Below are 13,434 nucleotides of genomic sequence, written 5' to 3'. Positions count from 1 at the left end.
TTCATCACATTTTTGCGCTGTTATCTCTAACATTATCTAATCGAGTTTGAGGAGCGTGAAAAAGAAAAAAGGCCATGTGAATAGATGTAAGGAGGAAGCCTGCTCGCCTTGCTGAAGCAATTAGGACTACTGACTTCAATTATTTTATTCATGTGAAGAAGGCAAGCAGGATTTGGTCACTGTGCAATCTCTTGTTGAGTGAAAGGACTTAAGAATCCTTGACTTTTACAAAGCAGGGAGGAGCAGGGCACGCAGTCCTGCCTCGTGCGGCGTGCGCTGTGCCCGACCCCCTGCCACAGGGCAGGTTAAAAGTAGTCAAACAGGCAGGGGTGGATCATTCAACCGCATGGTGGAGCAGGGATCGGCACACGCTTCAGCTATCCCAGTTTAACTGTTTCCAGAGAAAAAACAGCTGGGTTCCATTGGCTGCCCTTTTCCTGCACAGATGCCCTCTCTGGTGACGGTCTTTACGCCCCATTGTGGCACTTACTGCCGTTACGGTGAATAACTACAAGTTCTGTTTTACGACCAGGTCCACGTTGCTCAGCCCTGTGGGTCTCCAACCGTCACCTCCTAACTGGCAGGGATCAACACAGCGAGGAGGAGATCCTGCCATGAACTTGCCCCTGAGAGCGTCTCTGGATTACTTCTGAGTCGTGTTTTCCTCCCTGCTGGGACGTCTGTATCTGTGTGTACAACACGCATTCAGGGATACAACAGCAGCGCGCCCTCAGGATTCAGCTGTCTGCGCAGATCCCAAGATAGTGACTGATGCGAATACGAAGCTGCTCTCATACCATCAGGGCTTGGATGCAAGATACAATCATGAAAGGTCACTTACGAAGACAGTTAATTACATTAGTTGAAGAGTTTTTGATTGTAATTTCTTCTAAACAAGGGAGCTTTCACTGTTGTGACCAGAGTTCAGATTAGGTTTATTAAGAGGCTGCATTATTAAGCAGTGCTGTATTATTAGACAGCGTGCTCTGGAAGTCTTTAAATATTACAGTGGTAGATGCAATGCAAAGCCCTTAGGCTAGATGGTTATTACCAGTGAAAAGGTTAATTCTTTAATTGCCCCTCAGTATGTGGCTGAAGGTGAAACAGTAGTATCCATCTCCACTTCATATTGTCTCCTGGTAAAAGCTATGGCCCATAAATCACCTTTTTCAACTTTGTATCTGCAGTCCAGAACCAGCAATCCTGGACGCTTTCGGCACCCAGCCAGAGGAATGAAAGCAAAGTGTACCCTGAATGTGCAACGCGGGCTCTGACTTAGTGCGGAACCAGGGCAGCTGATGGAAAACGGTTCTTGGAGCTCACCTGCCTTCATTGGGAGGTCGCATGCTCCCATCAACTTGGGCCAAGTGATGCTGAATGAATTAGCTATTTTGGAGACTTTTGATACACTTGCTTACAAATATGATGCAATATATTGGATGAAATTAACCACATACTGTAATTCTGCAATGGATTAAGTGCTTGGTTAATAGGCTGGGCTTCTAGCACAACAGACCTGGCCGATCAGTAGCCTCAGTGAGAACTTTTCTGCATCTTTCTGTGCGTCAGGTCAGCCCTGCGGGGCCTACGGAGAGAAGCAAGAGAACAGTGCAGGCTCCGTATCCCTCCTCCTCTTGGCTCCTTGGCAGGGGCTGCCAACACAGATGCCAATTAATGTCAGTTGTGGTGGTGGTTGCCCTCATTTGGACACCTGCTCTCAAGGACCTGGATTGAGACCATCATGTTTCTCATTCTGACTGACAGCTGTTCAGCATCCTAACAACTTTCATTCACTATAGACCTGGAAGGAAATCAAACTGCTGACCTACATGTGAAAGTCTCATATCCCATTAATACGTAAAACGCTCCACCTCCTCTGAATTAAACTGGAATTAAATTAAAAAAAGTCTTTAAGTGAAAATCCTAATTAAAAATAAACACACCTTCTGGCACATAAAATTATTTTCCCCCTTCAAGAGCTGACTTACATGAGCCAGTTTTATTTTATTAAAGTATACTACAATTAAATTAACAGGGGAATAATTAACCTAATTTCCCCCATTACTTGAAATAAAGGAAGGAGGAGAAGAAATGTTCCCCAGAAAAAATCCTTTATATTGCAGAGATCTCTAGTAAAAGGAAAATAACTCCCGCTCCAACCAAAGAGACTATCTAGATACAATATGGGAATGTTATGAATTATCAACAGGCTCAGGAGCAATTTGAATCTGTTCTTATTACCTAATTAGTTTTACTGGTTCCTTATGTCAAAGCATGCCCCTGAGTTGCTCATATTATTTATTGAGGAGATTTCAATTGAACAAAGCCTGCAGAAGACGAAGTTCCTGGCCTACGGTGGTTTGCTGGGATCTGGCAGATAGCTCATTGAACGTAGGTTTGAGATTTCAAACACAAACACTTGCCCTCATCCCTCTCCTTTCAAGAGGGTTAAAAAAGAAAAAAAAGAGTGTACTTCTTTTCTTCACCTGGGGTTGAACTTAATACACTCAAAAAGCTTATTTACACTCACAGTAACCTCTTGAAAATTTAATGTAGAATAGAGAAATCTCTGCTGGAACACCTTCTCCAGACAGCTGACGTGTCTGAGGCATCTTAGTCATCGCATCCCACCATCTGTTCCTTTTAACGCCACAGGGGCATACCCAAAATGGATTACTTTGAGGATGTGCATGCCTTTTAAGACTCTACATGCATAACCAAACCAGTTCAGTTTAATGAAGTGATCAGCCTGGTGAGGAGGGCAACACATGCAGAGCAATAAAAAAGGGCAATGTGTACATCAGAGCACATTTCCAGAGCCGTGTGTCTCCTGTTTGCCAGGATTCACGTACATTTTTTTTTCAGCTTGGGTATGTGAACTTTGCTTTGAATTTTGCGCTCTGCTTAAGACGTCTTTTATTTTTACAAATGATTGAAGTTGGAGGAAGACAAATACTGCTGTCCTTACTCTGTGTGTATTTTCAGTGCTACCAGAGGGAACTGGAGCTGCAGAATTTGGCACGTGTAGATTAATTCATGGATACTGTTGCAAACTCTTAAAAAGAAAAACAAGCCCAAGTTTTGTGAGATTCAGAAACAATTCAGGCATCTTAACTCATAAAGTTTCTTTTTTTTTTTTTTAACTGACACATAAGAAAATAGGAAAATGTGCCAAACTCAGTCAACAGTCTAAAAACGAACATTGCTGAGATCAAGTGTTTAAGATCATCAAGGCAGCCTTTCATATAACGGCTGCCAGGAATCGAACTAAACTAAAAAGAGATAACAGCTCCTCCGTGAATCAGAGCAAACACGGTAGAATTACCAGGAGTGTTTTTCTCACTGAAATTGCTTCAGCAAAAAAAAAAACAAAGACCCAACACCTTTTGGGCGTGAATTTGGTCTTTGGCCTATGGTAAGCTCATCTGCATGATAAGCATCCTTTGGAGAGTCGGATGAAATGAGATTTCACGTGGTTCTGGACACAAAGGACTTCAGACAAATTTTTAAGTCTCCAGTGTTTTCTGAAATGGAATTAATTCACATCCTGAAGCCATGATTAGCTGTACATCCAGTTGTCTTTTTGCACTATGGTTCGGCTTCCTCTGCATGGTAACATCCTTTTTTGGAGCACCATTTAAGAAATAAGTAGGACATACTGTTTTAAAGATACTGACTCTGTCGTAAATACTGTGTAAAGTAAGGGACATATGAAAAAGACAATTTACACAGAACATAGCTGCTTGACCACCTGGTTTTAAGATACAATTACTTGGCATTAATGAGGTTTTGAGCAATATGGACTGTGGCATATTCTGTCTTTTGGAAGAAGCAATCTATTGCTACACAAGCCCAAAAGTAGCACAAGAGCGGCTGTGGAGACATGAACCAATGGTAAATGCTCATCCTGACGTGCTCTACTGCACCTTTAGCCTCTCCCGTCTCACACTACAGGGAAACTGGGCACTGGGGTCAAAAGAGCCATAAAAGGGAACAGTTGACCGAACCCTTTAAATTGGGTGTGTGCTTAGACAGCTTGTCCCAGAGCACCAGGGCAGCGAAGTGAAGGTTAAGTCACACACCTAGAAAAAACTTGCACATCCTACTTTGCAACCCAGGGACCCACGCGTTTTGAGACATACTATTTAAAAGGATTAATGAGTCCTTACAGAAAATAAATTCGCATCTGCTCTCTGATGAACATGACCTCTTTTGATGCTGTTATCTGAATCTTTCCCCTCCCTGGTGGGTAAATGACATCAAAATCAGTCATGTTGGCTAAACCCACAGAGAGTAAATGTCCTCTAAACTGTTCATTTTCTTCCTTTCTTAAAAAAAAAGCATCGAAGGAAGCAAAGATGGTGCTATTAAATACCTTGGACACAACAGATTCCAGCTTTCCACACCATTTAACTATTCCAGCTCCATGGCTGCAATGTGGATGTTTTTATTATTCTTTCTCTTATATAAGGTGTTAGCAGGAAATTGCAAAATAAAACTGAAGAGAGTCATTTCCGACATTGGCGTAATTTTCCCTATGCTTGTATGCCATGTTTTTGGCTCATGCTGCTGACATTGGGTCAGAAAATGCTTGGCCATAAACTGGGGGGTAAGCATACCCCACGCTCCATCCCCGAGAAGTGATTTGGATGCAGCCACGCTGATTTGGAGGGTTGTGGATTTCAACTGTACAGACACAAACTATGTCATGCTAGTTAACCTCAGGGCTTGAGAAGAGTCCCTGAGCAGTTTTATTTACTGGTGTAGATGTGACCTCCTCGGCCTTCAGACACAGTTATTTGCCTGATTAACTTGTAAGGTCTCTTTGTCTCTGACTGCCAGTTTTTAGAGCAGTTTGGGCCAGAGAGAGCACAGAATGAGTGCAGCTCCTTTAGAAAGCGGTGCAGCGATTTATTTGCAGGATCAGGTCTCCCGCGTCCCTGCTCATTTGCTGGTACCTGCTTGACACGACATTGTGGCTCTAACAGCTGTGCTCAGCAGAATGCGCTCCCAGGCTGGGAAGCTGCCTACAACACTCAACGTTCAACAGGGAAAGGTGTTTTCTTACTGCCTTGTGCCGTCTCCGAGCTTGTTGGTTTGATGACACGATTTGCGTCCTCGTGAAGAGCACCGAACCAGTCTTTTAGCCGCGAAGCGAGACTCCGCAGTTCTTTGTCTGTGCAAGCTAGAAAAAGAACAAAGCACCAGAGTGAGTCAAGAGCAGCAGCGAAAAGCCTTTCTCTAGGTAGTCTATTATAAAAATATTGTTTATGGTTGTAAAATCCTTCTCATTAAGAGCTCTGAAGTACCAGAGAAGGAGAGGGAAAAGGATGCAAGTTAAAAAGAAAATATAAGTCATTATGAATTAAAAGTTGTCCTGAAGGACCTCCTCAGTAGCTGGCATGATTTGCGATGGAAGAAGTGACACGCAGAGCTACCGCAGTTCTCAATTAGAGCTATGCGACTACTTAACTTCAATGTTTTCACCTTTTAGGATCTCAGAGAAAAATATCAGTCAAACAGATGGGGAGGAGGGACATACTTGCCTAGACATACTACTCGAACAAGGTGCTAGGAATAATTTATAACCACATTTGCCGTAGTATAAGGCTATTATCACAGTAATAGGAAATACATATACATATTTATACACATAAAGAAGAAAATTGTTATGTTGCACCAGTTACACTGTAAATGAGACTTTGCCACCTCTGAAGGTTGTCAATTCCATTTTGTTAGCTAGGTGAAACATTTATTTTCTTATCATATTTTACTGAAAAATATCTTATTTTTCCAAAACTTTCTGCCGAGAGATTAATGTCCAGCTGAAGCAACTATTTTGAAGGAAGAAAGCTGCATTACTCACCAGTTTCTGTCAGAAAAGATATTCTCGTTTCTGTATCAAGTTTAGTGCTTAAAATTCACATGCTCAGACAATTTTATTATTCCTGCTGTGCACTCATTCTACATTTTAAATGACATTTCTTGGAATACAGAGCAAGATTTTATGCCATAGAGGCAGACATCCTTCACAGGGCAAGCGACAATATGTCTTCTCCAATTCACTGCACATTATAATATTCCTCCTTCCACCTTACTGAAGAACAAAGGAGTCCCCCCAGCTTGTCTTCCCAAGTTAAACTCACGATTCCAATGACTACAACGAACTTGCTGATATCTCAATGGCTGTGGTGAGCATTGGCTTGTTTTCACAGGGTTTTTTTGGGGTCAGAAATAACTCCGAAGTTAAAAATAGGACACTGTAAGCTTTTTTTTAACTGCAAAGTAAAAACTAGCATTTGGGGCAGGGGGAGAAAAAGAAACGTTTTCCCCATTTTTCTGTAATGCTGAAAGAGTTTGACAGGTTTTCCTATTAAAGATAAAAATACGAAGATCACTATCGTGATAAGTTTGAGTCCAGGTAAGGAAAAATCAGTTCTTAAAGGAAAAACCCCAACAATTAATGTAAATAAACGGAAGACGACGCAATATTAACTGTAAAGTGGCTTACATTTCTGAAAAAGCCTATCACTTTATTTTCTCACTTCCATTAACATTATATTTGAAACATGGAAAACGAGCTTATCTTTGCAAGTTAAGGCAAAATTCATAGAGTGACAGGATTCTTGAGCCTACCCATACCATCTTTTCTCTAAGGAACACCTCACGCCGCTGTCGTTCCTTGCCTGTTACTCACAAAGTCTTTTATCAGAAAAAAAATCACAACACAAGCAATAGCAGAACAAATTCCATCATCCTGCCTGTAACAAGCCCCCATCAGGAGATGTTGCCTGAAGGGGCGAGGGGGTAGGAAGAAAACCAATTTTACAGGTAATAAATATTCAGGAATGAACTAGCTCTGGACAGGCATGAATGATTTCTTATTTTGTGACTTTAGATCCATAAAGATAAAGAAATTTCCATCATGCAGTGATTTCAACAGGAGCTGGGCACCTAAATACATGTTAAAATTGAGGGAGATACTTTTTTTACATGGGATAGGAGATGCTGTTCTTGCATCCCCTGTTGAATTGTCATCAGCTGATTCTCATCAGACATATTTTTTGCCAAAATATTATTAGGCAACTACAGCAACACGAGAGACCACAACAGCCTTCTTTTCAATAACCTGTCTTCAAACATTTTCTGAGAAGGAACGTACTGATAATCTAACATCTTTCAGAATTAAAAGTAGGCAGTATCTTTTCTTTCCTTCTGCCAAGTAGCCGTCTTGTCCTTTGAAAGTCAATTTTGCAAAGGGAAAAAAGAGAAATACAGTGTATAACTAGTTAAGTGTTGTTTAGCCAATGCCGCTTATGTGACAGGTTATCCATATGTTCAGAGGATCTCACAAATGTATCCCCAGTCAAAACTGCACACGTAAACACAGCTTTGACTACTATTATATCAAGTGTGTGAAAAAATAGGATTCAGTTGTCCAAGAACTGAGTAACGTAGTTTTATTGTGCAAACCTGATACTTACTAAATATTTATTGTGGCACATGACATCTTTAGGAAGCCAAGGCTGGAGCTCTAGACTACAAACACCCATTCCTGTGCCTTCCTGACACCCTCACCGTGCCTTCTGTAGTCTCTACACTGAGCTTCACAGACAGTCAACAAGTCACAGAGAAAAAAATATATGTATTAAAGAAAATACCCTCTAGGGCTGTTTTCCTCATTCAGATTTGTGTACTTCCAAATACAAAGACAACCCTAGACACTGCAGAAACCCAAGGCAAGTCAAATGCTCTGAGGGACACTGTATTTGCTCTCAAACTTGCAATGCCACCCTGCCGGCGCACAGTGCCGGGGCAGGGGCTCGGAGCACACTCGCCTCCTCTCCCGGCCTCGGCACGGCGCAGGATGGCCACCCCACTGCCAAACTGACGGCGCCCTCATTCATTTCGCAAAGCGGTCATTTGGTTTAAACTGCATTGACTGAGGTAATTTGAATCCAGGCTTTTAAATTGCAATAGAAAACAGGATTAAATGCACAGTGGAAGTGGAAAAGAAGTAGATTAATTAATGGTAAATCAGACTCGAAACGATTTCTCTGCATAGTCCAGCCAATCAAACATGTCAGGATCTGTAAAATGCCATTCATAATGAAGTCGTTATATATATTTTTTTTTTGCTTGTCTATAATGCTAACCATGTGGAGAACCAGCTTTTACCATGCACACGTACATTCCTGCTTAGATCAGTTCTCTGCCAGTACCCAAGTGCTGCAATCCATGACCTACACCAGCTCGGATATAGCCTGCAGCTGCTCAAACAGCCACAGGACCCCCGTCTCCTCCTGTCACTCCGTAACAATAATTCTCTTGATTTTGATGGACCAGGAAAGGCTTTCAGCCTCTTCTATGCCGTAGCTTCCTCGAAGACTGCCTCATTCACTCACTCTCAGTCTTAAAACCTGCACCCTGGATGATGCTTTCTCTTATTTTCACCAACAAATCTGCAAAAATGCCCCAAACCCTGCAGATTTCCTGTGGAATTCACTCTGAGGCACAACTTGACAGTAAGACCAGAACTGGACTTTTCTGCATACCGGAGAGTTTTTTTGTGAATCACTGAGATATTCCTTAAGTTGCTTAAGGATGATGCAACAGTGGATGTGATGTTGAGATTCCCTGCTAGGACTGCAGTCTTTCTTCACAAGAATAACTGCTGTTTCATGAGTAAAACAGGAACCAACTGTGCTGTTAATATGTAGTGAATAATAAATTTCTTCCCAAGACTTCAAAAATTTAATGCAAAGTTCAGTTAAATTTCTATTAAAGCATTTCATGCCCTCAATCCTACTTTCTCCTACATGTTAAAATAGAAAAAGTATTATTTTACATTTTTTTCTATTAAATTTTATTTTAATGCTACCATGCACGGTTAAAATTTCTGCCTCTCTACCTAGTGGAAGTGCATTCTATTTCACTTATTTTATTTGAACATTTTCACAAGTCTCTAATCGGAATTTGTTTGTTTTGGGACACATTGCTGTAGACACTTCAAAGTGGACTGACATTCAGCGGGCACGAGTTTAATAGACACAAAGTCAGGCCCGGCGTCCAGCCGCGTGTCTAGGAACCAGAGCGCTTAATGATTTATTGCTGGCGGTAGAGGCCATTAGTTACATATCAAACAATTAGGAAGCATAGCTCTGAGGAGCCCCAGATCTAACAGCCTCATAGATAAATTTGCATTAGTATAAGTTATAAAGCACGTTTAAGAAACCTCTTCATGAAAAATACAGTGCAAATGTACCTCCTTACTATTAATAGAAGTTTCAAGTAACGTTTCTCAGACGAGAATAATAGGGCTGTAGGAGGAACAGACGTGATAATGGGTCTCTTGCTATTTGAGGATCTATAAGGAGAGAATACGTAGGTTGCAAATAATATGGATATTGACATGACTTGAAGCACTAATTAAAAAATCTGGGATGAAGAGAAACACCAAGGGAGGAACCTCTCCGTAGTCCCTCTCTAGCAACTGAAATCTGTCCAGTCAACTGCCAACAACCATTTAAAACTCTACTGCTGTGAAAAAGACACAAGTGCAAACATATGCAAACATCCATTTTCACATCTGTGTGTATTTTCTTCAAGATAAGAGAATCTGGCTTCAATTCATTTCCTACACCTTTTAAAAAGGGAAAAACCACAAGACTTTATCCTTGTTATTTTGCCGACGTCACCGAAAGTCCTGCCTTAGCAGCCTTCTGATACCAGGTCCCCATATAACTGTAATTCCCGGATCCTTCACTGCTGATGGGCTTTGATGAATGCGTTGCACAGCCCAGGACTTCCCTGCGTGCGGCGGGTTGGTATTGCTGCTGTTACGAACTGGGATGGTGGGGCAGGTCGGTTAACGTCCAGCTCGTCAACTTGATCAGAGTGCGCAGTGCCCTGCACCTGACGTGGCAGTGGCACCCCGCGCGGTGGCAGAATCTGTCACTGCTCTGAGTCACGGCGGCGCGATCGCAGGAGGGGGATCTATTTGCAGCTGGATCCAACCGACATCCTCAGATCGGAATCTGCAGATGTTACAAATCACCCTGCAGAAGTGATTTAATAGCAAGCACTGAAAGTGCAGATTTATTCCCAAGGGTGAAGCAGTTGGTCCAGCAGTTATTTATTCCTAACAAACTGAAAGCGCTGTTGCTAAATACCTATTTTCACCAAGCAGAAAACATTAATCTGACCTAATGGAAAGCCATTAGCATGCTGTAAAGGCTCAGGTTTTTATAGGTGTGCTTCCATTACGGACTTTTTCAGCTGTACAGATACTAATCCATACATATTGGTGGTGAAAATTAACAGTATAATATTTAATTTCACTCTCCCAGGGAGGGACTTTCAGAAGTTCTCAGTGCCAGAAATCAACATTAAAACTGAACTTACCTGTAGAAGCATAAGATTAAATCAATAGTGAATGTTCTCTCACATCCCATTTTTACTCCAGCCTAGCAAAACAATATTGTCACATCTCCAGCCACTAAGAAAACAAGCCTTATAACTCATACTGCAGTTAACTAAAGAAAACTTAGTACTAAGGAAGTACATCGCCGCATTACTGCTTTAACCTCTCACTTGCTGCCATAACGTTCTGGTAGTATGTGACAAGCAAGGAGCCCATATTGTCCAGAAAAAAAGTTACAGTGATATTTTACAATGTATTTTACAAAAAGCAAGCTATGCAACCAGATTCGCAGAACGTGGGTAACATCTTTTATGTCATTTGACTTATCTGTCATCTACCTGGCACATATCTGTTGCCTTATCATTATTATTATAATCACTCTTACAAATAGTACCGCATTACTACCAATTACATGTGGAGAAACTGGTTCTTTGGATGCATATTATATTATTGTCATGAAATAGTCTCTTAGGTAGAGACCGAGGAGCAAATTCTCTATTCCCCGAATGCCAAAGTGGAGCACGTGAACATTCCCTGAGGGCTGGGCTAGTTTCAACTGTTTCTGTACTGTAGGGGAAAGGAAACCGCAAATGCAGAGAAATTAAAAAAAAAGAAATAAAGTAAAAGGTTTAAAAAAATGCATACTTAGCTATTGAGGTTAGTGCCGTTTCCAACTGCCATGGCAGAATTCAGCTTAGAAACATGTCACTGATTTTGAGTCACCTGCTGAAAAAGACGCACGTGTCCTGCCACGGAGCAGAGTGAGCGTGTCGTGATCGAGGTGACCAGCCACTGAATGCGAATAAAAACCAGAAAACATTGCAAGAGAGCCCATCTCGATCCACAGTCTGAAATGTCAGACTTGGGAGTTCCCTGAGCAGCAAGGAGGAGTGGATGCATTCACGGAAACCAGCCTTGCTGGCTGCTCGGCTCACAAGAAGAAACCCAACTGTATTTGTAAGACATATTAGTCGTAACAAGCAGTTCAGTCATTTGTCTTGTAAGCCTGGAGGACAAGTCCATTTAGTTGTGATTAAAATGTGATGTAGGACAAACCTACATGGCATTGGCCGATAGTGATATTATATTCTTCCAGTTAGAAACAGGGCAAGCATAGTTTCAACAATTCAGAAAGAAAAAAAAAGGTCTCATTTTTCTATTTTTGAAGACTGACATGACAATCGGGTACAAAGTTATATGGTAAACCAAATATTTAAAACCACTGTAATAACACTAAAAATGCCTGACGTACATGTATCGTAGCATGGAAGCTGACAGCAGAAAATGCTCATCTTTTGCACTAAGTACTGATTTTTATATTATTCCTTGTATAAAAAGAAAATGTGGCAGTTTTAATCATGCTTTCTCTGACAAACATCACTACATTTTCTCTCTTGTAGGTAAATCAACAAGTTCTTTCACCCTGCTATAATTGTGTCTATACGTGTGTGCATTATCACAATAGGCTTTAAAAGCAAAGCAAAAAAAAAATAAATATCATCTTTCAGGCTTCAGGGAGCGGGTCTGCTCCCAGCCATGCAAAATACAAACCGAGTTTTAAAAGCTGCTGCTGCGGCAGCTGATTTCAAAGCAAACATCAAGATAAATTCAGGGCTGCGCTAACCCTCTTGCCTGGCAGATGCAATGCTCTTATTTGCTCTTTTCGTTGAGGCCTCCGGCAACTTATTATAACATTTAAAAAATGAAGTATTATGCCAATAATTTTATGAAGTAGAAAGGAATAGATTGTTTACTATTACGATAAGGAAAGGTATTGCATTCCAAACATGCCTTCCCGGTTCGATAAATGAAGGTCTTTCATTTAAAACCCCTCCCACAGTCACCAGCATTTCACGACAAAGTTCTCTGTGAGCGTATTTGTCGTACTGCATTTTTGGCATTTGCTGGCTATTCTTCCACAGGGTTGACACCTACGCTGATAACCACCTCTGATCCTTCTGTCACTTGTTTTGCCTTGTCTTAGAAATATAGCAGCAGATGCCAAGATCCTGCGGTTCAGGCTTTGAGATGATTACAGGAGCAGCTGAATTATTGGGAAGACGAAATAGGCTTTGATCTGAAGCTTCCTTAAAATGGTATATTTAAAACACAAAGCTCAGCTAGAACTGTACAAACAAAGGCTGAGAGCTACAAAGCTCACTCTCTAAACCTGCAGGGAAAGCGTACATCTGCTTTCATAGTGCTTAACGCTAGTTCCTTTTGTGCTCGCATTATTCGTGAAAACCCTTTGCCAGGTTCTTACGACGCCTGGAGGCTTATTTTAAATACATCCGAACTATAATGATGCTGGGGGTCTGTCAGAACTGGGAAGGAAGGCTTGCGGGAGTAACGTCCTTCATGACATTCTGGCCACATCAGGTACTAATGAAAATGTTATCAACTCCTGCATGGTTCTTAGGCTCCCAAAATTCATTTGCCAGTTCACCCTAATGTTCCCATTCAAATCCTGTCTTAACCCCTGAAAGGAGGAACAGAGTTATATCAACTAAAAACTAAAAGAGAGCAAAGAAAAATGTCTGACTGAATGGACTTTTCCAGAAGTTCATGCTGTGCTCTGGATGAAAAAAGTCTCCCTAGAGTTGTCATCTCCCCTCTTGCCTCCCTTCCTTCTTCCCTCCCTCTCTGCTTTTTGCAGTCTCCTGGGAACAGACGTCCCGGATGGGGCAGACACACGTACGCGCCCAGCGCCCTCTGCGGCGAGTCTCCGAGAAGGCTCTCCAGCCAGCTGTGGTGGCGGCTGGTCAAGCACTGGCCAGTCTTTCCAAGAGGCCTCTCCGAGTTCCTGGCAAAACTGAACACCGGTTTGATTTTAAAGCAGTGTTTAAAGCAGACCCACAGTCCATGGGAGGTTCTCACACATCCCTGACCTTGCTGCGAACAGCTTAGCAGATATTGTACTCCTAGGCATTTGAAACAATAAATAAGCAAAACTTGAAGAGTAATTAAGAGCAGCAACAAAACTCACCGGGGTTAAAATGAGGTAATTGAGG

At 41.7% G+C, this 13,434-nt stretch overlaps 1 protein-coding gene across 1 annotated transcript in view; it reads right to left on the bottom strand.

Annotated features, from left to right (window-relative positions):
* Window positions 1–13,434, bottom strand: part of SPOCK1 (SPARC (osteonectin), cwcv and kazal like domains proteoglycan 1) — a 309,178-nt gene that overhangs the window by 13,361 nt on the left and 282,383 nt on the right. Inside the window, exon 7 of the mRNA XM_074604578.1 lies at window positions 5,069–5,185. Within this exon, the coding sequence (XP_074460679.1) occupies window positions 5,069–5,185 (117 nt within the window). The remainder of the gene's footprint in view (window positions 1–5,068; window positions 5,186–13,434) is intronic.

Source organism: Larus michahellis, chromosome 11, assembly GCF_964199755.1.
Source record: "Larus michahellis chromosome 11, bLarMic1.1, whole genome shotgun sequence".
Taxonomy (NCBI): Eukaryota; Metazoa; Chordata; class Aves; order Charadriiformes; family Laridae; genus Larus; species Larus michahellis.
The sequence above is the reverse complement of the archived record's forward strand: the minus strand, read 5'-3'. Positions and strand labels throughout refer to the sequence as shown.